Source organism: Leptopilina heterotoma, unplaced genomic scaffold (genome assembly GCF_015476425.1).
Source record: "Leptopilina heterotoma isolate Lh14 unplaced genomic scaffold, ASM1547642v1 Lhet_103, whole genome shotgun sequence".
In the NCBI taxonomy this organism is placed as follows: domain Eukaryota; kingdom Metazoa; phylum Arthropoda; class Insecta; order Hymenoptera; family Figitidae; genus Leptopilina; species Leptopilina heterotoma.
In genome coordinates this window covers 1,148,229-1,174,559 of record NW_025110818.1, presented here as the reverse complement: position 1 = coordinate 1,174,559, position 26,331 = coordinate 1,148,229, and the positions used below count along the sequence as shown (strand labels likewise).

Below are 26,331 nucleotides of genomic sequence, written 5' to 3'. Positions count from 1 at the left end.
GTTCAAAAATTAAAAAAAAATTCTCGTCAAAATTTCAATTATCTTTATAAATAATAAAATTCTTCATCGAAATTCAATTATTTAAAAAAATTTTAATAAAATTCTTGTCAAAATTCCACAGGAATTCAATTATTCAATATTTAATAAATTTCTTTAAAATAATTCAATTATTTTCATAAGTAATAAAATTTTCACAGGAATTCAATAAAATATTTTCATGAATTCAATTATTTTTATAAATAATAAAATTCTTCACCGAAATTCAATTACTTTTATAAACTTGAATAAAATTCGTTGGAAGAATTAAATTATTTTCAAAATATAATAACATTCTTTGCAGAAATTCAATTATGTTAAAATACAAAATTTCATAAAATTTTTCGAAAATTATCAATTATTTAAAAATATTTTTATAAAATTCGTCGCAAGAATTTAATTATTTAAAAAAATTTAACATAGTTCTTTTTAAGAATTCAATTATTTTTATAAATAATAAAATTCTTCACCGAAAGTCAATTATTTTTATAAACTTGAATAAAATTCGTTGTAAGAATTCAATTATTTTCAAAATATAATAACATTCTTTGCAGAAATTCAATTATGTTAAAATACAAAATTTCATAAAATTTTTCGAAAATTATCAATTATTTAAAAATATTTTTATAAAATTCGTCGCAAGAATTTAATTATTTAAAAAAATTTAACATAGTTCTTTCTAAGAATTCAATTATTTTTATAAATAATAAAATTCTTCACCGAAAGTCAATTATTTTTATAAACTTGAATAAAATTCGTTGTAAGAATTCAATTATTTATATAAATAATAAAATTTTTCTCCGACATTCAATTATTTTATGAAAATTTTAATTATTTATTTAATTATTATTTTTATGAATTATTTTTTATACAATATTTTATTCAAATTCCTCGATAAATGTAATTATTCTTAAAAATTTTATTAAAATTTGTCAAACGAATTCAGTTATTTAAAATTTTATTGATAAAATTCTTAATGAGAATTCAATTTTAACAAACATTCAATTATTCAATAAATTATTTATTTTTTAATTTAAATAATTGAATTTTTCTAGAATTTTGTAATAAAAATTGATTTAAAGATGAATAAACGAATAATCGATTTATTATTATTTATAAAAATAATTGAATTATTGCAACGAATTTTATTACATTTTTTTTAAATAATTGAATTATTTTGTGAAATTGTACTTCTTGTAAAAATAATTGAATTCTTGCGAAGGATTTTTTTGAGGATTTTTGTAAATAATTAACTTATTTTTAAAAAATTTTATGGCAATTTAAATTATTACAAAACATGAAGAAGACGATCACTCCGAGTGATCGTCTTTTTCATGTTTTGTAATAATATTCTTATAAGTTGTTGAATTTCAAAAAGGTTTTTTGAAGAATTTTAATTTCTACAGTAAAATAATAATGATTAAATATTTATTTAAGAAAGTATCTAATAATTTTTAGAGTGAATCAGAATATTCTTTAGGGTCAGGGAAAAAGTGAATTTTTTTTCTGGAAATCAGGGAAAAGTCAGGGAAAAATAAAATTAAATATTTGTGGCAACCCTGCTGAAACTTGTGACCACTCTAAAGAAGAAAATTCATATTTGAAGAAATTAAAAATATTGCTATATATAGATAGTAGAAGAGAAAAATAATGTAAAGAATAAATTTCGGTAACCTGTAGTTTGACAATGATTCTAGTTAATTAAATCCTTTCGATGGGATCCTCGACTTTAGATGCTTTCTGGGATATACTCAATTTCCGTGCAAACATTTAATTCGCGATTACATTATTTCCGAGGGTTCTAAATAAGGCGGACCTCCTGTCAGCACCAGTTTTTGGACGCTATAACAAGGGAGGGCACCCGTACCAACCCTTATAATAGAGATTTCACGCCGGGGGCCCCCTTTAGGTTCTCACAGTAGGGGTCTTTATCTTTGGCGATTTAATATTGCCCTGATTTCGTGAATCGCATCATGAAAATCATTATTAGCCCCGTGGACTATTTTTCTACCGTCGGACAATACGTCCCGCGCGCGTGCCTTTAAGTATCTGTTTATAGTCCTCAGGGATCAATTTGTTTGCTAAATTATTTATTGGTCAAATATGCTCACGAGTTTACACGAGTGGTAGGACATGGTTTACCGAAAATCTGTTTGATATTCGGCTCGATTTGTGGTTGGGAAAAATAAATATTCTCTTTTTTTTCATTGCGGGTAGGTTTGAATTTTTTAGAGACATTGTCTTTAGTTAAAGAATGCATTTATTGTTCCTTTTTTTTAATGGTGATTTTCTTTCGTTTCTTTTATTTTTTTTCTTTTTTTGTTTGTAAGAAGTTTATAAGTACAATTTTGGATTTTATATTTAGGGAAAAAATGTTTGATTCAGAGTCTGCTAACTGTGTTAACTGTGTGATAGTTATTCGTTTATTTTTCAAAATTTTATGTTGGTTTTAAACAAAAATATAAAGCTTCAACAACGCACCTAGTTAGTTTTTAATTTAAATAACATTTTTTTTTCGGTGTACGATTGTAATTTTGTTTTTCCTTTGTTAGAATAATTGAAGATTGTTATTTTTGTTGTCGGCTATTATGATTTCTAAATTTGGTTTTATGACTAAACCAGATATCCAGCCGAATTGCCCGGATTTTGATCCTTTTGCTCCAAACATTTTCAATAGTTCACCTTGACGGGAGAAAATTTGAATTCGCGAATTCCCTGAATCTCCTACTAAAATGTTGCTTCTATTGTCAAGTTGTACTACTTCCGGTGTCCTGAAAAATTTTACAATTTTTTTTAGATTTTTTAAAATTTGTATTCTCGTATTTCCTTGAATCTGGTTAAAAAATTTTCTTTTTTTCTCTTTCTTTAAAAGAAAGAGTATTTTTTGAAATTGATTTAAATTGGTATTTGATTTTTGATACAATTTTCGTACCTGAAGAGACCCCTGAGAATACCTGATCCTCCAATGTAGTGGACAAGTTGACCTTTGTGATTGAAAATCTAAAAATTATTGTTAAAAGAGGCAAGTGGATTATTATAACGTTTTGAAATTAATATTTAGTTGGAGGTTGATTTTGAATTTGATTAATTTTGATATTAGAGACTAGAGTTAGAGTTTAGAGTAAAAATAAGATTGTTTTTTTTTATTTTGCATAGGATTTAATTTATTTTTTACCTTGATTTTGTGATTTCCGCTGTCAGCTACGACTATTTTCGCAACGGAAACGGCAACGTCTGCCGGTTGATTTAAATGATTCACAGAAATGCTAATTGTTTTTCCTGACGTGTTAATAGCGGCTGAAGAATTTTTCGCCGAACCAATACTTCCTTGATATGAACCCTCGAAATTGAGAATTATAATTCTATCATTTCCGGTGTCAGCAATGTAGAGCAATTTTTCAGTTGGATGAATTGAAATTCCTTCGGGACTTTGTAATTGTCCCTTTTCCCTGCCCTTACTGCATAGTTTTCTTAAATAATCGTTTTGTCGGTGAAAAACAAAAATACAGTGTCTCCATTTGTCTGACAATAAAAATATATAATTTAATTAAATTATAAATTTGTAATAAATTTATAATAAAGAATTGACGAAAAGTCATTCACCAAAAGATTTAGTAATAATTTTTAATAACAATCAGTGAAATTTTTCCAATTGTTGGTAGTACCTTACTTATTTAGATTATTAGAGAGAATATTTAAAGTAAAATATTTTTATTTTATAAAAATTTTTATATGTTTACCTGTGACGAAAATTTGCTCTGTTTCTTCGTGATAGGCGACCCTTTGAGGTGCTATCATATCGGTGTGATAAAAATTTTTGACAAATTTGAATTTTTTGTCTAAAATAATAATCTTTGGCTTAATTCCTGGACAAGCAATAAATAGATCATTTCTGATGGAATCGAAAGCAAGTCCCGATGGTCGTTGCATTGTTTTGTGTTCGTAAACTAATTGAGGTATGAATGATTTGTTTCTGAAAAATTCATGTTTATTAATAGGATTATTGTAGAAAGTTGTTGCGATTATTATTCCTGACAGGTTGAATCTAATTTCATTCACTTTTACGAACTTGAAGCAAATTTATGGACTTGGTGCGAGCCCTGAGTTTAGCTTTGATGATAATATACTAACTTGTAATGTAAATTAGGATTTTGTTTCGAAATTTCTGATCGGTGATGTTTTGAAGTTGAAATAATATCCATTGATGTTAAATTTGCCTCCCAAAGTGGTACGGTCGACATTAGTTCTATCATTTTTCTGTGAAGTTCTAGAAATAATTTTACCTGAAACGGAAATAATTTAGATTTAATTTTGCTATTAGTTGTGAATTAACGATGAAATAATTATTAATTGTAATTAATTAATTATAATTAACTATTATATAATTGTGTGTTTCCGTTTTTGTAGAATTTTTGGATTCTTTTTTCCTGGCTGTTTTCTAAATTTGATATTGATAGGTTGAAATTAGAAATAGGTTATCGTTTTTTTTCCTCTTAATAACTTGCTGTTCAGATGAATAAACTTTGAACAAAGTTGTGTGTATACGAGTGAAATATATATGCAGAGCAATGCAGTTGACGTTTACCGCAATTCATTCGTGCAATGATGCAGCACTAAGCTGTGGCCAATTGTGGGACAAAGAGGGACAGATAGAGGAGAATTCTGTGTACTTCTGCTTTCTAACACTTAGGTGTACCTATCCCTAAAATGAAGCAAAACTAGGCAGTCACGTGCCAAAAGCGTGCGCGCGGTCCTTTGTGTTCAAAGAGAACCATATTCTCTCTCACTGTCTTCTGCCCTTTTTTCATTCTCTTTCTCTCTTGATCGTTTTCTACAGAAAAAGTCCTACAATTCGTATAAAGGGCGGAATTTTGCACTATCTAACTTGAAAAAGACACGTGTGTGTGTGTGTGTTACAAATAGTGCTGCGGCCAACATTTATTCTGTTTGCTTTTGTTTCAAACTGTTAGATAACGTCAGGCCACGGATTGAATTTAGAAATAAAAAATAGTATCAAAAGTGTCATAAAATGTTCGTAATAGTTGCTAATAGTAATAGTAGTTCGTAATATCTTCATGTTTTATAGTTATGAAAAAATTTAATTTATTCTTTTAAGTAAAATGTTTTCTTCTTTTTTGGTCCGTATTTTTAAATACTTTCACTGGTTGGAGCCCTGTTAATAATTTTAAAGATTTCAAGATTTCAAGAATCAAAAGTAGAAAACAATTATTTTTTAAAGATTTCAAGATTCAAAAGTAGAAAACAATTACTTTTTAAAGATTTAAGGAATCAAAAGTAGAAAAAAATTGATTTTTAAAAGATTAAAAGAATCAAAAATAGATCTTCTTTCTTTTCAACACGCGATGAGAGACAAAATAATAAATTTATCGGTAATACTGTCGGACTATCACAGAAAACAAGATTAGAGGGCAATGTGACAGATCAAAGTGGCTGACTCTTAATGTGCAATTTTACATTTTTTTTAAAGAATGTATTTGGAGCGGGTGTATACACACACGTTCGATTGTGTATACTCCCTAAAATTAGCCACAGTTGACATATTGAATGAGTGTAACAACTATGGTTCAGGACCCCTAATTCACCCACGGATACAATATAAGAACACCATGGGAAAATCAACTGACGTGTAACTAACTGGTGTATCATTATTTCTAACACGTATGTTTATATCGTCCCGGTCACGCGAGGATGTAACACTGTAAAGCCAATTTTCTAATAGGCCATTACGGATTTGATCCTTTCTTAAGCTCTGCGAAGCTGGTTGAACCACTTTCATACAAATTAATCGTTAATAGTGAACCACTAGCTGAACCGAATCTAAAAACAAGTTAGAAACGTCTGTAATATAATTCCTGCCACTCTATAGGTACTTTAAAGCTCAATTAGTACTCGGAAAAAGCTCTTCTTTAAAAAAAGCTTTTTGATGAAAAAGCCCGATAGTCGACTCCAAAAATGGTTTAAAAAATTGTCAAGACCAGCATCCGTTTTTCAAGACACAAATTTTTCTGAATAGGAAATAAATTCTAAACAATTTCTGAGTACCTCCGTGTTTCAGAAAAAGCTCTTCTTTAAAGAAAGCACAAATTTGATGAAAAAAGCCCGATAATCGGCTCCAAAAATTGTTTAAAAATAAATTGTCAGGATCAGCGTCGTTTTTCAAGACACAAATTTTTTCTGAATCAAAAATAAATTATCAACAAGCTCTGAGTACCTCCGTGTTTCGGGAAAAGCTCTTTTTCAAAAAAAAAAAGCTCCAATTTGATGAAAAAATTCCCAAATTTGATTTTCGACCCTAAAAATTGTTTTAAAAAATTGTCAAGACCATATCAGCGTCGTTTTTCAAAACACAAATTTCTTTTATTATATTCAAAAACTTATACTCATTATCAATACCAAACAGTGTTTCTACAAATTTCTCCTTATAAAATTCAATGACTTTTCCATAATTTCCAGGTGATAAATGATAAAATTTTTGTCGCAATTAAGTCAGGTAAATGTCATGAAACAAAATTTTTGTCAGGGAAATTGAGAAAATTGAGCCTTTTTAGACTTTTCTTCTGAACATTGCAACAAAATACTACCATTTTTAGTAAAAAAAAGTGCAACTTATTTTGATTTTTATAATATGCAAATAATAACTATAAACAAATCTTTCGAAAATTTGTTTTTGAATAGTTAAAATTTTGTAAAATTAAATTGAAAATAATTTATTTATTTTAAGTATTTTGTTACAATTATTGAAAATCAACTTTTAAAGAATTTTAACTGCAAATTTTGAAAATAATTGAATTACCAAAAATTTTAATAATAAATTTTTAAATGTAAATTTAAAAATAAAAATAAGCTTCTAATTCTTTAAAATTTAATATTCTTAACATTTTCAATTACATATTTCCAAAAATAATAACATTTAAGAATTATTTTTAACATTTTGGAGAAAACAACAATGTTCAAAAATTTTAATTAAAACTAGCAATAATTCGCGCGCTAAAGCGCGCGGCTAACTTCTTACTTCCTTTTTAAAATAAAAATTGGCAATTTTAAAAATAATAGAATTTAAAAATTTTCTAATTTAATTTTTTGTTGAAAACACTAAAAAAATTCATTTTTGGAGAAATTGCAAATAATTGCAGAAATTCAATTATTAAAAAAAATAAAATTCTTCTTATAAAATTCAACCATGTTCAAAATTTTTTTAAAATTCTCGTAAAAATCCCAATTATATTTATAAATAACAAAATTCTTCTCCAAAGTACTACAATTATTTTCATAAACGTCAAAAAAATTATTGTCAAAATTTTAATAATTTTCAAAAAATGTTCTAATTTCAATGATTTTCAATATCTACTATTTTATTAAAATTTCCCAAAAAGAATTCAAATTTTAATTATTATTTTACTAAAATTTCACAAAACAGTTCTATTATTAAAAAAAAAATTTTTTAAATTTCTTCTCAAACATTCAATTTATATACAAAATGTTAAAATTTTTCATAAGAATTCAATTATTTCTAAAAATAATAAAATTCTTTGCAACATTCGAATAATTTCAAAGATTTAAATAAAAAAAATTTTTAATTAATTAAAAATTAATAAATAAATAAATTAATTTTTAAAATTTTAATTTTTAATTTTCAATTTTTTTTTTTTTTTTAAGAAATCGATCACTCCGAGTCTTCGACTCGGAGCAATTGATATCTTCATATTTTATAACAATACTTTTATAAGTTGTTTAATTTAAAAAAAAGGTTTGAATTTGAAATTTTGGCATGTTTTAATTCCTGTGGAAAATCCTGTTCCAAAAATACGATTAAAAATAGGAATTGTGCAAATACTTTTCTTCTTTTTCTAAAACAAAATAATAATTTTGTTAAAAAAATTATGATTCATAAAGAAAATAATGCAAAATAAATAAATTTTCTATTTCTTAATCACAGTCGTTTAACAATTTTCTAATTTTGTTTAGAAATAAAGAACAAAAATCCGCATAATTTTAATTTGACAAAACAATTTAACAAAATTTTAGTTTTATAATGAAAAGAAGTGAAAAAAATTCTGATGATTTCTATTTGGCATTACAATTTTTAATTAATTATAAAATAAAAATAATTATAACATAATAATATAATAATATACAATCTATCTAAAGTTAACAAAAAACAAAAGTATGAACAAAAGACAACTTCAGAGTGTGAGGGACAGAAAAAGTGAATGAATGAATGAATGAAAGAACATTCAAATTATTATAGTTAATTCATCAAAAAATTCATTAGTTTTTTTAAATTTTACAAAAATTCTTTTAAGAAATACAATTATTTTTGAAAAATTATAAAATATTTTTAAAACCTAATTATTAGAATTGCTTTGTAATAATTTTTTAAGATTCAAAATTTACTTTTTGGACTTATATTAAAATTTTGGAGAAATCATGATCCTAATGTTTATAATTAAAATTCTTCAAAAATTCAATTATTTTTAAAAGATTTTACCAAATTTTAATTGTTTCGGAAATTTTTTAAAATTAAAACTATATAACGTTAAAACAATTTTTCCATGAAATTTATATTCTTTCTAATTAAAAATCACTAAAATTTTATAGAATTTATGCAGAAATTCTATAGAATCGTTCTAGTGAAATCCTATATAGAATATTCACTAGAATTCATATAGAATGATGCTATAGAATGATTCTAGTGAAATTCTATAGAACTTTTTCAGCCGAGTTGGAATAGATTGGAATATTTTTCAAAATTTTTAGAGTGTCAAAATTTTGAGAGTCTAATCATCGCACTATTATTAGTGATAGTTAATGTACACTAAAATAATAATGGGGAGGAGATTTATTTCAAATGTATGATTGCCAAATAATAATCAGCTTAATTTGCAATGGAATTTACAATGATGTGAAGAGGAAATTTGCATTTGTGTATATATATCTATAGCAATAAATTATGAAGAAGATCGTTAACAGTAACTGCATATCAAAACCGGATGTCGAGTTTGCGCAGTGATTTTGCGGCTAAAGAACATAGGCAAAGCTTGTCTGTAGTTGACTCTTTATGGTGGGTTGTGCTTGTGACGTGAATTATTAACCCTCAGGCTTGAAGTTGGGGGTGGCGGGCGTGGCTTATGGGGAACCATAGGGGTGGCAGGCGTGGCTCACCCTCTCGAAGGCACAGGCAGAATCAAAATTGATTTCAAATGGTTTCTATATACTTTCTTTGCTGTCGTCTTTTTCAATATTTTTTTCCTTTTTTTTTGTAATTAGTTCCAGGAGAGAATTTATTTTATTCGTGTTTAATCGATTACTTAAGGGAAATAAATGTTTTAGGTGAAAAATATTGGATTGGATGAAAATTTTAAAATATTAATTATTATTAATTATTATTAATTATTATTAATTATTATTATTAATTTTTAAATATTAGGTACAAATTAAAGTTTTGTTGGGTCCCTAATCAGGGAATTCAGGGAAAATTAAAAGGAGAGTAAAATTGGCCAGGAAAAGTCAGGGATTTTTAATAAAAGTACTTGAAAAAATTAAATGTTTAGACTTTATATGAAAATTCAATTCTATTAAAATTATAGTTACAATTTTTAAAATTTTAACGCAATTCATTGAAAGAATTCAACTAAATCTAAATAAATATAAAAATTCTTTCTAGAAATCCAATTATTTTCAAAAATTTTTTTAAATTCAAATTCTCGTCAACATTTCAATTATCTTTATAAATAGCAAAATTCTTCGCCGATATTCAATTATTTTCAAAATTCATAAAATTCTTCGCAGAAATTCAATTATTTTCAAAGAATCTTAAAAAGATTGTCGTCAACATTTCAATTATCTTTATAAATGAATAGCAAAATTCTTTAACAAAATTCAATTATTTTCCGGAATTTTAAAAAAATTCATTGGAAATTTCAATTATTTTTATAAATAATAGTATTTATCACAAGAATTCAATTATTTTTAAAGTAGTAAAATTCAATTATTTTCAAAAATTTTAATAAAATTAATGGCAAAATTTCAATTATTTTGAAAAATTTTTCTAAATGATTTTCAATATTCTACTATTGTAATAAAATTTCCCAACAGAATTCAATTATTAAACAAAAATTTTGATAAAATTCTACACGAACATTCAATTATTTTCCAATAAAATAAAAATTTCACATGAATTCAATTATTAAAAATAGAATTTGCAAAATTTTTTTTTCGAAAAAATCATATGTTTTAAAATTTGTCATTCAATTATTATTCGTAGTAATTCAATTATTTTCATTAATTTTAAAATTCCTTTTAGGAATTTAATTATTTTGATAAATAATAAAACTATTCTTAGGAAGTAAATTATTTTCATAAATAATAATATTCATCACGAGAATTCAATTATTTTTAAAAGTAATAAAATTCAATTATTTTCAAAAATTTAAATAAAATTCATGGCAAAATTTCAATTATTTTAACTATTTTAATAAAATTTCTCAAAAAATTTAATTATAAACAAAAATTTCACACTAATTCAATTATTTAAAATAGAATTTGCCTAAATGTTTTGCGAAAAAATCAAATGTTTTAAAATTTAAACATTAAATTCTTTCGCTGTAATTTAATTATTTCCATAAATAAACAATATTCATCACAAGAATTCAATTATTTACAAAAATTTTTCTTAATTCAATAATTTATCTATTATTTTAATAAAATTTCCAAAAAGAATTAAATATCATTTTTAGAAATGTTATTAATTCGTCGAAAGAATTCAATTATTTAAAAATTTGTTGATAAAATTATGTATAAGAATTCAATTTTACGAAATGTTGAATTATTCAATAAATTATCTATAATAATTTAATTTAATTTTGGAGAATGTTACTAGTAATTGCAATTTTTAGAAATAATTGAATTTTGTGAAGGTTTCAAATTAAAATTAAAAATTGAATTGTAAACGAATGCATTTAAAAATTCCCAAAGAAGAACTTTTTCAAAAATTATTAAAAATAATTAATTTAAACTTAAAGAAGAATTAACTATAATAATAACTTTAATGTTCTTTCATTCATCAAAATTTTTTAGTTGATCAGGAATTTTTGGAGTTACTTCGAGCTTCTGTACAAATTAATCGGTGGATAATTTTCATTATTCGAGTAATTAATTATTTGTTACTTTATTTTTAATTTTGTTATCTACTTTTCTTTGGTTTAAATTTGATCCGAATGATAAATGCCTTTTCTCCGATATTTGTTATTAATAAAGAAATTATTATTCTCATGATTGAGATAAATTGATATTAATGTTTTTTTGGAGAGTTTTTTCTTTTGTTAAATGTATATTATAGGGGAATTGAGAATAGAAGGTAGCAAACCTTTTCCTTCTTTCGTGTATGGTCACCAAACCAAACCCTGGTTCGCATTTGCACAGTGGTAATGGGCTGTCACTTGCAGACTTTGGTTGCATGTACTTTATACACGTATATATACACCATTACAGTCGAAATGGTCCTCTGATCCCTCTTTTCTAAACTTTTTCTTTTTTTATATAAAAGTTAGACTCCACCACTGGATATTTTTCTTTCCCGACGATTATTTATATGAAAAGTTCTTTATAGGAATAAATAATAATTGAAATTTTTTTTACTTTAAAATTTTCTTTTTAGAAAAAAATATTTACAAGGGAAATTTAGTTTAATTTTTTATTTTTGTTTTGTCTAATTTGGATAGGTATGAAAATTTTTGTTGATTTAGGGAAATCATTTGTTTTGACTTCTTTCTACGATTGAAAATTAACTAGCAACAAATCGCGCGGCTAACTTCTTTCTACCTTTTTAAAATAAAATTAGCAATTTTAAAAATAATAAAATTTGAAAATTTTCTAATTTAAATTTTTGTTGAAAATACTAAAAAAATTCAATTTTGTAGAATTTAAAAATAATTGCAAAAATTCTTAAAAAAAAAATTCTTATTAAATTCAACTATGTTTAAATCTTGAAAAAAATTCCCGTAAAAATCCCAATTATCTTTATAAATAACAAAATTCTTCTCCAAAGTTCAATTATTTTCAGAAATTTTTCTAATTTAAATGATTTTCAATATCTACGATTTTAATAAAATATTTCCCAAAACGAATTCAATTATTTAAAAAAAATTTTAATTTGAAATTTTAGAAAATGACAATTTTGAATCAATGAATTAAATAATAAAAATTTCAGAGGAATTCTATTATTTACAAATTTTTTATAAATTTCTTCGCAATAATTCAATTATTTTCATGAAGAATAACATTTTTTTTCAATTATTTTCATAAATAATAAAAATCATCGCAGAATTTCAATTATTTTTTGGAACAATATTAATGGAATTTCTCGAAAAATGTAATTATTCTTAAAATTTTTATTAAAATTAATTTTCAAAGATTTTAATGAAATAATTTTTAACAATTCGATTTTTTTTCAAAATAATTTGAATTAAATTCTTCGTAGAATTAAATTAATTTCAATAATATCAAAATTCAATTATTTTTAATATCTACTATTTCAATAAAAATTCACAAAAGAATTCAATTATTTAAAATGAAATATATTATTAAAATTCATCGCAAGAATAAAAGTATTTTTCATAAATAATAAAATTCTTCTCAGGTATTCAATTATTTTCAATACAATTATTAAAATATTTGATTGTATTCAATAAATTAAAGAAATTTTTCAAAAAATCCAATTATTTTCCAAAAATTTTTAATAAAATTCAAGAATTAAATGCTTAATTTCAATTATTAAGAAAGAGGATTATTATAAAAACTTGAAAGAAATTATTCATATAGAATTCAATTACTTTGAAAACTTGTAATTAAAATAATTAAAGAAAGTCCATTATTTTAAATAAACTCAAAGAAATTCTTCAAAAGAATTGAATTAAGATTATGTAAAATTTTAATAAAAATTCTTCCTAAATTCAATTATTTTCATAAACAATAAAATTCTTCGAAGAAATTCAATTAGTATCAAATTTTTTGATAAAATTCTTTGCAAGAATTCAATCATTTGCAAGTGTTTTATAAATTTTTTCGCAATAATTCAATTATTTAACAAAAAAATTAATAAAAGTTCTTCATAAGAATTCAATTATTTTTGAATATTTTTATAAAATTCGTTGCAAAAATTCAATTATTTGAAAAAAGTTTGATAAAATTCTTCGAATCAATTCAATTATTTAAAAAAAATTTGAAAAAATTTTCGGCAAAAATTTCAATTATTTTTAAAAAATTTCCTTAATTCAATGATTTTTATAATATCTACTAAAATTTTTCAAAAGAATTCAATTATAAAAAATTTTATTGAAATTCTCATAATGTAAAATAATGATTTTATTTCTCGGTCATCTTTAATTTATTAGAAAACATGAAGAAATCGATCACTCCGAGTCTTCGACTCGGAGCAATTGATATCTTCATGTTTTCTAAACAATACTTTTATAAGTTGTTTAATTCAAAAAAGGTTTGAATTTTGAATTTTTGAAAGTCTTAATTCCTGTCGAAAATCCTGTTCCAAAGATAAGATTAAAATATAAATTGTGCAAATATTTTTCTTCTTTTTCTAAAACAAAATAATAATTTTCTTAAAAAAATTGTGATTCAAATAGAAAATAATGGAAAATAAATAATTTTTCTATTTCTTAATCACAGTTGTTTAATAATTTTTTAATTTTTTTTAGAAGTAAAGAACAAAAATAATTTCAATTTGACAAAACATAATATTTAACAAAATTTTAGTCTTTTAATGAAAAGAATTAAAAAAAATTCTGATGATTTCTATTTTCTATCTAAAGTTAACAAAAAACAAAAGTATAAACAAAAGACAACTTCAGAGTGTGAGGGACAGAAAAAGTGAATGAAAGAATGAAAGAACATTCAAATTAATATAGTTAATTTTTCTTTGACTCAAGGAAAATTTATTTGATTCCACAAAAAGTTATTTGATTTAAAAACAATTTATTTGACTCAAGGAAAATTTCTCTGGATTAAAAATTATTTTTTTGTTTGAAAGAAAAATTCATTTTGATTTCAAAAATGTATTTTTTTTATATTGTCTTTTTGAAATTAATGTGGTCAAAATCTTTTTCCCTAAACGTATATTATCAAACTCACCACAAGTTTATTTTCCCGTCTCATCACGGGGCTTTCAAGCCTCGACTCTTTTTCAACCTCCCTGGACCTCTATTTCACCCTCCCACACCCCACCCCCCTTAGAGTGATCAATACTATGCGAGATCCTGCAGTAGACAGGTGGGACGAGTTAAATTTTATTTGGCAAAAATTGAGAAAATGTTTCATTTTTTATTTATATAACAGATTTCACGTTTTAAAAGTCAATTTATATCTTTTTTTCTAATTTTTATATTTTCGTGTATTTCGTAATAATTTTGTTACCTCTTTTTTTATCATTTTTATTATTTTATGTAACAGTTTTTCTCTTTTTTTATGTTTCATTTTTTATTTGTTTTATTTAACAGATTTCACGTTTTAAATGTCATTTTATGTCCTATATTTTCGTATACTCTCAGAAAAAAAAATTTATTTCAATCAAATATTCTCTTTTGTTGCACAAACCTTATTTTTATGCCCTTATTTTAGGTCCTTATAAATAAAGTTTGTTTAAACTAAGAAAATATTTATTTGATTTAAATAAACATTTAGTTCAGTTTATAATAAATTTTGCGTTCGTGGAAAGAATTTTGTCAACTGAAGCAAATTTTTAGTATAATTTTTATTTTATTTATTTTTTATTTTTAGAAATCCATATTTATATTAATTGTTAAACTTTCTGAATTTGATTATAAAATACTTATAGAATTTCGAATATCTTGAGATTTAATGTGGAGATGTTTTTTATATTTACAGTACCGTCCGCAATTGTCAGTCCACCCATTTTTAAAGGAATGACAAAAATTTTTTAACATAAAATTCATGAAAACTAAAATTTTTTTTGGTTTATATTTTGAAAGACGATAAAATTTTGAAAAGAATAAGACCTTACAGAAGTCATTTGGCCAAAATTTGTAGAAGATATTCCTAAAAATCGTCATTTTCAATGTTTTACAAAAATTTAAATAACTTCTAAAATAATGAACGCTTTTTAATAATCTTAGACTTATTTTAAAGGTCTTTTTCTACGGAATAATAATTACTTATAGGCATTAACCTGTCATTTTTAACTTGGAATAAGCATGACGTCAAAATTAGACAAAAAAATTGGAAAAATTTGAAATTAATTTTTTGTGCTAAAAACTATTCTAGAACATATATAAAACATGATATGGTGTAGATTTTTCAAGAAAATGTAATAAAAATATATGTTTGAATTTCAAAAATTATTTTTCTTTTAATAATATTATTTCAAATTTTTTGAATTTTTTTGTCCAACTTTGACGTCATGCTTATGCCAAGTTGAAAATTACAGGTTAATGCCTATAAGTAATTCTTATTCTGTTGAAAATGGTCTTTAAAAAAAGCCTAAGATTATTAAAAAGCGTTCATTATTTTAGAAGTTATTCAAATTTTTGTAAAACATTGAAAATGACGATTTTTAAGAATATCTTCTACAAATTTTGGCCAAATGACTTCTGTAAGGTCTTATTCTTTTCAAAATTTAATCGTCTTTCAAAATATAAACCAAAAAAATTTTACTTTTTATGAATTTTATGTTAAAAAATTTTTGTCATTCCTTTGAAAATGGGTGGACTGACAATTTCGGACGGTACTGTAATTTTGGAAATTTTGTTTGTCAAGATTGAAAAAATGGAAAAACTTACTTTTTCTTGATTGTCCGATAAAGAATCGTTGACTTCAGACTTTCTCTCGATAACTTCAACTTGGGCGTTGCAAATTTTCTGCTTCATTTCTTCAGCCGATTTTTCTCCTTTAGCAAAAATGTCGTTTACCTTTTGAATTCGTTCTTTATGTAGTTTTTGTAATTCTAAAATTTTTGTTTCGATTTCTCTGTTGAACTTTTCCTTTACAATATTTGCTTTTGTCTGTAAAATAATATCAGTAAAGCTTGATGAGAAGATTTAAAAATTTTTTCACTTTAAAGTAATTTAATTTTTTTACACTTTGAATATAGTTACCCTAAGTTCATTAACTTTGGAATCTATTTTGCTGTTTGTGTTTTCTAATTGCTCGACAATAACATCTAATTCGTCTTTTAAATCATTTACGTGTTGAAGAAAGCATGCTTTGCAGAATGTCTGAAATTGTTATTACATTGAGAAAAAATCTGTTTTTAATCTAAAAATATAAGTAGCCAACTATAATTTCTTTTTAAATAACTTAATTCTTGAAGAGCTATCATAAAATTAATACTTAGAAATTATTTAATGAATAATTTAATTTTACTTAAAAATTTCAAAATTAATTGCATTTCAAAAGAGTTGCGTTTATAATCTTCATAAATGGATGATTTGTAGAAAATTGAATTTTATTGGTAATTAATTAATTTACTTATTTAATTACACGGAAAAGAATGTAAAGTAACATTTATTTTTTATAAGTAAAACTTAAAATGTCTGCAATTTTTGCTCATTTTCGTCGGTTTTTTCTTTTTGTGGATGAGTAAATTTTACTACTTTCCATTAAAATCTACTTCGAGAATAGTAAAATTTACAGAATCGGAAGTAGTAAAAATTGACAGATGTGTGCAGAAATATTCCTAAGAGTTTAGGATTTTCTTTGTGAATTGGAGTTCGATCAAAAAATTTTCTTTTTACTTCTTTGAAACTGAATTTTATTAATTTATAATTAAATAATTACTTGAGTATTACCTGTCTACAGTGTTTGCATTGCTCTTCATTGATACAAATAATTCTGCACTTAAAACATTTGATTTCTTCTGTTGATAAATTAACAACAATACTTCTTGGTACTATTCTTTCGGATGATTCCTCACTGTTGCCAATTATTTGCAACATGTTTTCAATATATAAATTTGATGGCAGACTTTCCGGTGAACATTCTTTTATCGTTAGAAAACATGTTGAACATTTTAAAGCTGTTTCTGTCAAAAAAAGAAATTCTGTCTTAAAGAACTTTTAAGCTCGCTTTTAAGAAAACTGTTTATCTTGAGTGTTTAAAAGAAGACAACAAAATATGTTTAAACTGGAGCTAACTGCTAAAGTGTTAAATTTTTTTCTATATTTTTGTGCAATTTTTTTTTTTTATAAATTTTTGTAATCATACTTTCTGTTAATTGTTGTTGTAAGCACTCGAGGCAAAAGGTATGCTGACATGGTAGCATTTTCGGCATTTTGAAACGTTCATTGCATATTGCACATCGTAAAATTTCTTCTATTGCTCCTAGTGATGTTCTAAAATTGGGAGAAATTTTTGGTTCTTTTCTTGATTCAGTTTTGCTAAAATTTATAATTTTCTAAGAAAATTTACAAAGTTTTACCTTTTTTGTCTTCTTCCATGCTTTTTACGCAAAATAATAGATGATTCCGAAGATGTTGAATTTTGAGGAATAATTAAATCACCACTGAGAAATGATACTTTTGGATTATTCTTTGCTTCTGGATTTTGATTCTTCGACAAACTTTTTTCTACACTTATTTGTTTTTTGAAAATTGACTTTAATTTTGCAGCCATTGCTTATTTTGTTGTTTTTGATTATGATTGATGTTCTTTTTTATTATTGATGAATATCAATATTATAAAAAATAGAAGAGTAGAAATTTAATATTTTAATATTCCATTAGCGCAAGTAACTCTCGTCATCACTTTACACAGATTTTAAAATAGAATAATTCACATTTCTAATCGATAACAATGTGACAATGAGAATTTAAAAATGCACTCTCAATAAAAATTGCAATGCACATTCTTCATTATTGTCAAGAATCCATGACGTAATCATGTCACTCGATCTTATCATTTGTTAGCAAACTTTTTTGTCTGATAATGGGATTAAATAATTAACGGAGAAAAATAAACATCAGGGAAATAAAATTTTTAAAAGTATTTTGATGTAATTATAATTATAAGGTTAAAATGATGTTAAGAAAGCAGTTTGTCATGTTTAAGGGAAGATACACAAGAAATGTTTAAATTTCGATTAATGAATTCGTTAATATTTAAAAAACAAATGAACAAACAAATAAATACTGCAAATAAACTAATAATTAAAGCAAATTGTGAGTAATTTATACCTAATAGATGCAAGAAAATTAATTGATAAATAATTAGTACACTGAGAATTAGTAGTAAAATTTTAAAGATTAGAAGCAAAATGAATAGTTTTTGTTTAGTTTTTTGATGAATAAATTAAGGAAAATTAATTAGTGGGTGTAATTAGAACGGTTGGCAAATTTTTTCCTTTGATTTCACTTCACTTTTCGAAATAATTTTACTTTTGACAACTGTAAATTCGTAGAAACTGCCTTTCTTTTCTCGCATTTAATGCTCAGTCAGCTCCTGACAAAGACTATTCTATTAATTTTGTGAACGTGGCCTCAGACCCTGTAGCAAATTGCTTAAATTGCACACTTGCATTCTAAATTAATAAGTCATTCACTTCTCTCATGTATTCTTTATATTTTAAAACTATTTTTTTCATTTAAAATATTCATTTACTTACAAGAAAGAAAGTTTTAAAAACAATTTTTTATAATTATTAATTAGAATTTATTTTCTATAGTTAATTTTGTTATTTCTTTTGAAAACCAAAAATTTAATAGGAAAAAAGCAGAAAGAAATTAGTTTTTTCTTTAAAAAAAAATTGAGAAATAGTTATTAGTTTAAAGTTTTAGTAAATCAAAATTTTAATATTATATGAAGAAAATTTTAGGAATAACTTTAATTTACAAGTTACTTTGATAGTTTATTTTTTTATATTCTTTTGAGAAAAAATATTAAACGAAGAATTTAAGTATTTAACAAATTTTAAATAAAAGAAATTAAAATTTTATTTACTAAAATTAAAAAATAGTGTTCAGTTGAAGCAAAGTTTTGATTTGAAATTAATTAAATTGAAATCAATTTATTAATTTAATTAAATTTAAACTAAATTAATGAAGTTTAAACTAAATTAATTAAATTGATTAAATTAAAATTAAATTAATTAAATTCAAACTAAACTAATTAAATTTAGCTTAACTTAAATTCAAAATGTTTTTTTAATTGGCTTTTCTTTTATTTTAGATTAATTTTTTGAAGAAAACATTTTTTTTAACATAAACAGAAAAATTTATTATCATATTATTGCTTTCTTGTAGAGGAAGTAATATTTTATTGTAAAAGTTGAAATCTTTTAAATATTTGCGCGACTCTTTTGTGGCCAATCGATTGTCGGCCTAGAAAAAGATGGCGCCGTGTTCCCCTTCTTTTTTATAATCCTCCCACGCCATTCAACTGGTAGTCGACAGCATCCTAGAAGTTTTATGCTTCACTGCGTCCATGTGTTTTTATTTATTTTTTTCTCAACTAAAATGGAAGTATTTTTTGCCATAAATAAGAAAATAATGTATTTTTTCTTAACTATCGCGAGTGTTGGTGCTAAAATAATGAAATAAGAAGATTTGTGAATAAAAAATATAGAGATATATATTATATATAAAGTATTTATTATATGTATAATATGTTCATATAATAGTTAAATGCGCTTATTACGCAAGATTCTTCTGAACTTGACAATTATTATTGTCTTTGTTATTATTCTTTATTGTCTACAAACATCGAATGGTGCTTATTGGAGTATTAATAATTTTAAAGTACAAAATGCCACTCAGAAAACAAATCTTCCATCCACCTTAATGCAAAGAAATACAAGCAGTGATTACGTTTTCATTGAAATGAACAACACAAATCTTACGAGTTCGATGAAAACGACAAGAAAAGAGTATTATAATATATGGTGCATATTTACCAAAATTACAAATAATTCACCAATGAGAAGGAAATTTAAAATTTTCATCGAATCATTGTTGAAATTTACTTCTGTTGAGATATTTTTACATGTTATCAGTGACACCAACAGTAAAAGTATCGCTGAGAAAGTGATACAGGTGGTTCAGACCGTATTGGGAAAAAAGATGAAGGTAAGTGTGTATTAAATTGTTTGTAGCATTAAAAAAAAGGGTTGCCACAGGTCAAGGGGAATCAGGGAAATGTTTGAAAAATTTATAAACCTTGAATTCTTGGATTTTTTTTTCACCGTAAAAACTTCTAAATCACAACGAAATTTAAAACGATTTTTAGTGTAAAAAGTAAAGGGTCAACATTAAATTAATTTTTTTAATGAAAATGATATAAATTTGAATATTTATATATTTGACGTAAATTGTCTTTTTCAGGTGCAATTTTATGACGTACATAAACTAGCGGCTGAATTGGAGGATATTGTTTCTGTTATGTCGCCGCATTTTAGCAGTAAGCCTGGAACTTATTATTCGGATGCTCTCTTCTTTCTATCATTGGGTTTGCACAGGATAGCGCCACCCGAACAAAATGTTGCAATAATGTTTGACGCTGATACCAAATTTCGAACAGACGTTAAAGAAATATTTAAAGAATTCGATAATTTTGGAGATGAAGCTTTATTTGGCTTGGCTCCTGAATTATCACCAGTTTATCGTCACGTTCTCTATCTTTATAGAAGCAAAAATTCAAAAACCATATTTGGCGATCCTGGACACTCGGGTGGTTATCCGGGTTACAATAGTGGAGTAATTCTTCTTAATCTTGATAGATTGAGAAAATCATTGGAATACGATCAAATTGTCAGTAGGGATATGGTTGAGCATATTGTTGAAAAGTATTACTTTAAGGTATTTCAATTTATTTATGTAAGGTATTTTAATTTATTCTTATTTATTCTTAATTCTTGAAGAACTATTATAACATTTTTTTTAAATTCTCGTCAAAATTTCAATCATCTTTATAAATAATAAAATTCTTCTCCAAAAGTTAATTACTTTCAAAAAATTTAATAAAATATTCTTGGCAAAATTTCAATTATTTTCAAAAATTTTCCTCATTTCAATTATTTTTAATAAATCTGCAGGGTTGCCACGCAACCTGGAAACCTGGAAAACCTGGAAATGTCAGGGAATTTTTATAAACCTTGAAAAAACCTGGAAAAGTCAGGGAATTTTGATTGGATTTTTCTTCGCAATAATTCAATTATTTTCATAAATAATCAAAAAATTTATAGATTTACAATTATTTTCATAAATAATAAAACTCATCGCAAAATTTCAATTATTTTTAATACAATTTTAATGGAATTTCTCGAAAAATGTATAATTATTCTTAAAAATTTTATTAAAATTCATCAAAGAAATTCAATTATTTTCAAAAGTAATAAAATTCTTCGCAGAAATTCAATTATGGTCAAAAGTTTAAAAAATTTATCGTCAAAATTTCAATTATCTTTATAAATATTAAAATTTATAACCAAAATTCAATTATTTTCAAAAATTTTAATGAAATTCTTTTTAACAAATTCAATTTTTTTTTCAAAAATTCTCCTCCAGTCAATGATTTTCAATATCTACTATTTTAATAAAATTTTCCAGAAGAAATGAATTATTTTAAAAATTTTTTATAAATTTCTTTGCAATAATTCTATTATTTTCAAAAATATTCAATTTATGTTTACAGAGATTCAATTATTTTTAATACATTTTTAATCTAATTTCTCGAAAATTGAAATTATTCTTAAAAATTTTATTGAAATTCGTGAAAAGAATTTTAATTACCTATTTAAAAATTTGTTGATAAAATTCTTTAAATGAGAATTGAATTTTAAAAAACATTGAATTCTTCAATAAATTATTTTTTTTTGTATTTAAATAATTGAATTGTCGTAGAATTTTCTAATAATAATTGATTCAAATATGAATTTCAGTTAAAACTTTAGATAATAATTGAGTTTTGAAAAGCAGGTTTCAAATTATAATCTTTGAATTTTTGATACTTTTAACTTAAAATTGTGTAGATTTAATTTTTTTGTAAAAGTTGAATTTAATTTTTTTGAAGTTATTTGAAGTTTTTATTTTCTAATATATGTTTGATTGAAGAATTTCCGAATACCTGAATACCTGAATAATCGATGAAATTTTGTAAAATTGAATTGTAAACAAAAGGATTTGAAAATGTTGAAAGAAATTTTTCAGAAATTATTAATAATAATTAATTTACACTTTATAAAGAAGAATTTTAGTTAAAAATTGTGGAAAACAATAATTGAATTAAAATAATGAATGTAATTTTGAATAAGTTACAGTAACAATATTCTTATAATAGGTATAAAATGATGATTTCATTAGTCCAACATTTTTAATTATTATAAAACATGAAGATATCGATTGCTCCGAGTCGAAGACTCGGAGTGATCGATATTTTCATGTTTTATAACATGTTTAATTTCAAAAAGGTTTGAATTAAAAATTTTGTAAAATATAAATGTAGTTTCAAAAACCTGGGAAAATTCCTTTTTTTAACCTGGAAAACCTGGAAAAGTCAGGGAATTTGAAATGAGCAAAAGCGTGGCAACCCTGAAACTACTATTTTAATAAAGTTTTCCAACAGAATTCTTTTACAACATTTTAATAAAAATTTCATAGAAATTCAATTGCTTACCAATTTTTTAAAAATTTCTTCTCACCAATTCAATTATTTTTAATTTTTGAATGAAGTTTCTCCAAAGAATTCAAATATATTTAGAGAATTGAAAAAAATAGTTCTAAGAAATTAAATTATTTCGAAAAATTAAAATAAAATTCTTTTAAAAATTCTAGGTATTTAAAAAAATTTTGACAGTAACCTTTACAAGATTTAGTTAATAAAATTGCAATTTTAATAAAATTTTCCTATACAATTCAATTATTTTCAGTACAAGTCTTCTTTAGAATTCAATTATTTTCACAAATAATACATTTTTTAATTTTTTATGGGAATTTAATTATTTAAAAAAATTTGAATAAAATTCTTCACAAGAAATTAATTATTTTCATAAATAATAATATTTTTCTCCGGAATTCAATTATTTTCACAAATAAAATTTTTCATAGGAATTCAATTCTTTAAAAAATTTTTTAACAAAGTTCGTTGCAAGAATTCAATTATTTTCATAAATAACAAAACTTATCGCAGAATTTCAATTATTTTTTATATAATTTTACATAATGTGATAGAAAATTGCATTTATTCTTATAATTTTTTTTAAATTCGCCGAAAGAATTCAAGTTTTTTTTTAAATTTTGATAACATTTTTCATAAAAATTCAATTTTAAGAAATATTATTCGCCACCAAGTACACAATTGTCTGTTCCATCCGCAATCAATTGTGTGTCAATTTTAAGAAATATCCAATTATTGAATAAATTATTTATTTTTGTATTTAAATAATTGAATTCTCGAAAAATTGTCTATTTTATTCTGTTAATTAATAAAGAATTTTATTGAAATTTTTTTCAAATAGAAATTAAGAAGAGTTGCAATTTTAATTGCAGTAATTGAATTAAATTAATTGCAGTATTTCTTGATTAAAATTGTAATCGATGGAAATTTAAATTCATTCTAATTAAAAATTAATTTTCACTTCCATTAATTGAAAATTCAATGAATCCAGATTTTTATCTATTTATAATATAATTTATCCAAATATTAATTTAATTTAATTTAATTCTATTTTCAAGTGATTCAATTTTTAAATAACTCTAATTTTTATTGGTCCAAAGAAATTTAATAATAGATTTTTGAGTCTTTTAGTATAAAACAGGTATTTGTCTTTAAAAAAATTATAATTTGTTGAAATAGAAGAAAAAAATGCAGTTTTAATTTTTTTTTTCAAATTTGTTTTGTTTTTTATTTAATATATTATTATCTATTTTCGAAGACTAAAAAAATGATTTTTCAGGGACATCTAGGAGATCAGGATTTTTATACGCTTTTAGGAATGGAACGTCCCGAATTAATTCACACAATTGATTGCGGATGGAACAGACAATTGTGTACTTGGTGGCGAGATCGTGGTTATGCAGACGTTTTTGCCAATTATTCTCAATGTGATTCGAAAACAAAATTGTGGCATGAAAATTGTAATTCGCCAATACCAGACGATTAACAATAATAGATAAAAAGATATAATTTATTATAAAATTTTATAATTGACAATTTATTATATAAAATTTGATAATTAATATTTTATTATAAAAATTTGATGATAGATACTTTATTACAAAATTTTATAATTAATATTGCAAATATTAGTATTTTATTATAAAATTCAATATTAGTTACTATTATAAATAATAATATTTGAATTTTAATACTTGAACATTTATAATAGAAAAAATGTTTACAATTGTGATTAGAAAGTGGCAATTATTAAAATATTTGTCTTCTTATAGTAAAAAGAGTTTATTGAAAAATGAAAAGAAATTAATAATGTGCAAAGTACTTGTTGAAATTGAATTAAATGGAATATAAATTAATTAATGAATTATTAATGAGATATTATACTGTTATACCTACTGAATGCCATAAATGTAAATACTAATTATTTTCCCATTACGTATATTTGATATTTGTCTACGATTGTCTGGTATTTTATTATATAAAAATATTCTTTATTTAATAAAGAATCTCACAATTATTATAAGTAAAATTAAAAAAGAGAGAAAGAAAATGACAATTATCGTAAACTTATGCTCAAATTTGGAGTTATGGCCATTTTTATAATAATAATTATTACAGGTTGACAAACAGTATTTCGTACTAAGGTTTATTATACTAAAACTAGTATTAACATATTTATGTATACAAATTTTTATATTAACGTGGTTTTGTCTAATGGATGTTTTTTTTACTGATAAATAAATGGTGCACTTTTTTTCAATTTGAGTGTTATTATTCGGGAAAATAATAAATTTTTATTTTTTACTAAATAATTAATTATTAGGTATTTAATATTTTTAAAAATTTTATTTATATTCTTCTTAAGAATCCAATTATTTACCTAAATAGTAACGTTTCTAGAAAAAATTGAATTATTATTAAAAATTTTAATAAAATGTTTCGAAAAAATTGAATTAATTTCATTAAATAAAATTCTGTAGAAGAACTGAATTATTATTTTTAAGAATTTTAATAAAATTTCTCTAAAAAAATTAATTATTTTTAATAGTTTTACTAAAATTCTTCACAGGATTACAATTATTTTCAATTCATTCTTAATAAAATTTCTCGTAAGAATTAAATTATTTTAAAGAATTTTAATTAAATTCTTCACAGGGATTACATTTATTTTCATAAATTAAAAAATTTAAATAAAATTCTGTCGAAGAATTCAATTATTTTGATAAATAATTGAATTTCTTTGCTGAAAATGAATTATTTTCAATACACAGTTTTAGTTAAATTTTTTAATAAGAATTCAATTATTTTTAAGAATTTTAATTTAATATTCTTTTCAGAAATTCAATTATATTTTCAAAACAATTTTAATATAATTTCTCGAAATGAAATCAATTATTTAAAAAAAATTTTAATAAAATTATTTGCAGGAATATAATTATTGTCAAATTCAATTTTAATTAAAATCCTCGAAAAAATTTAGTTATATTCAAAAATTTTAATAAAATTTCTCGAAAGAATTTAATTATTTTTAAAAATTTTAATAAAATTTCTCGAAAGAATTTCGATAAATTTTCTTTACCAGAATTGAATCATTTTCAATGCAATTGTAATTAAACTCCTGCAGAGAATATAATTATTTTATTAAAAATTTTAATAAAATTTTTGACAGGAATTAAATTATTGTTATAAATAATGAAATTCTTTTTGCAGGAATTTAATTATATTTTCACTACAATTTTATTTAAAATCCTTGAAGGAATTTAATTATTTTTATAAATTTTAATAAAATCTTTGGATTGAATTCAATTATTCCTAATTCAATTTTAATTAAATTCTTCGGAATGATGTAATTTTAATAATTAAATATTTTAAAATAAAAAATTAAATTTACAAATGAAATTATGATTTTCGTAATTAAAAAAATATATATATATATGTGAGTGTTGTTATTTGGGAAAATAATAAAAATCTTGATTCTTTTTCTTCACTTGAATTAATTTTTAATTCACTTATTTATAAGTTACAACGCACATAAATAGATTACAGCATTTTGCCATAATAATAACGTATGTGAAACATTAAATAGAATATTACATTCTTTATACAAATAAATTGATACTTAAACTATTTTAAATCTTGTTTTCT

General features: G+C 23.1%; 2 protein-coding genes across 3 annotated transcripts; one reads left to right on the top strand and one right to left on the bottom strand.

Moving 5' to 3' along the window:
- Nucleotides 1-1,901: 1,901 nt before the first annotated feature.
- LOC122500942 (RING finger protein nhl-1-like) lies at nt 1,902-18,521 on the bottom strand. Of its 2 annotated transcripts, XM_043610122.1 has the most exons (11): nt 18,456-18,521; nt 17,501-18,000; nt 17,287-17,414; nt 16,872-17,104; nt 16,179-16,298; nt 15,864-16,085; nt 4,168-4,319; nt 3,777-4,009; nt 3,212-3,558; nt 2,969-3,036; nt 1,910-2,807 (listed from the first exon to the last, which is right to left on the bottom strand). In XM_043610122.1, exons 2-11 carry the CDS (start codon nt 17,692-17,694, stop codon nt 2,585-2,587), a joined length of 1,920 nt encoding a protein of 639 aa, XP_043466057.1. In that variant the 5' UTR covers nt 17,695-18,000; nt 18,456-18,521; the 3' UTR covers nt 1,910-2,584. The 2 variants fall into 2 exon arrangements, with proteins under 2 accessions (XP_043466063.1, XP_043466057.1); XM_043610128.1 differs by lacking the exon at nt 18,456-18,521 and having other exon boundaries at nt 1,902-2,807; nt 16,872-17,098.
- A 925-nt stretch (nt 18,522-19,446) lies between these two features.
- Nucleotides 19,447-24,268, top strand: LOC122500956 (xyloside xylosyltransferase 1-like). Its single transcript, XM_043610139.1, has 3 exons — nt 19,447-20,141; nt 20,397-20,870; nt 23,966-24,268. The coding sequence occupies exons 1-3, from the start codon at nt 19,701-19,703 to the stop codon at nt 24,170-24,172; spliced, it is 1,122 nt and encodes a 373-aa protein (XP_043466074.1). The 5' UTR covers nt 19,447-19,700; the 3' UTR covers nt 24,173-24,268.
- Nucleotides 24,269-26,331: the final 2,063 nt, after the last annotated feature.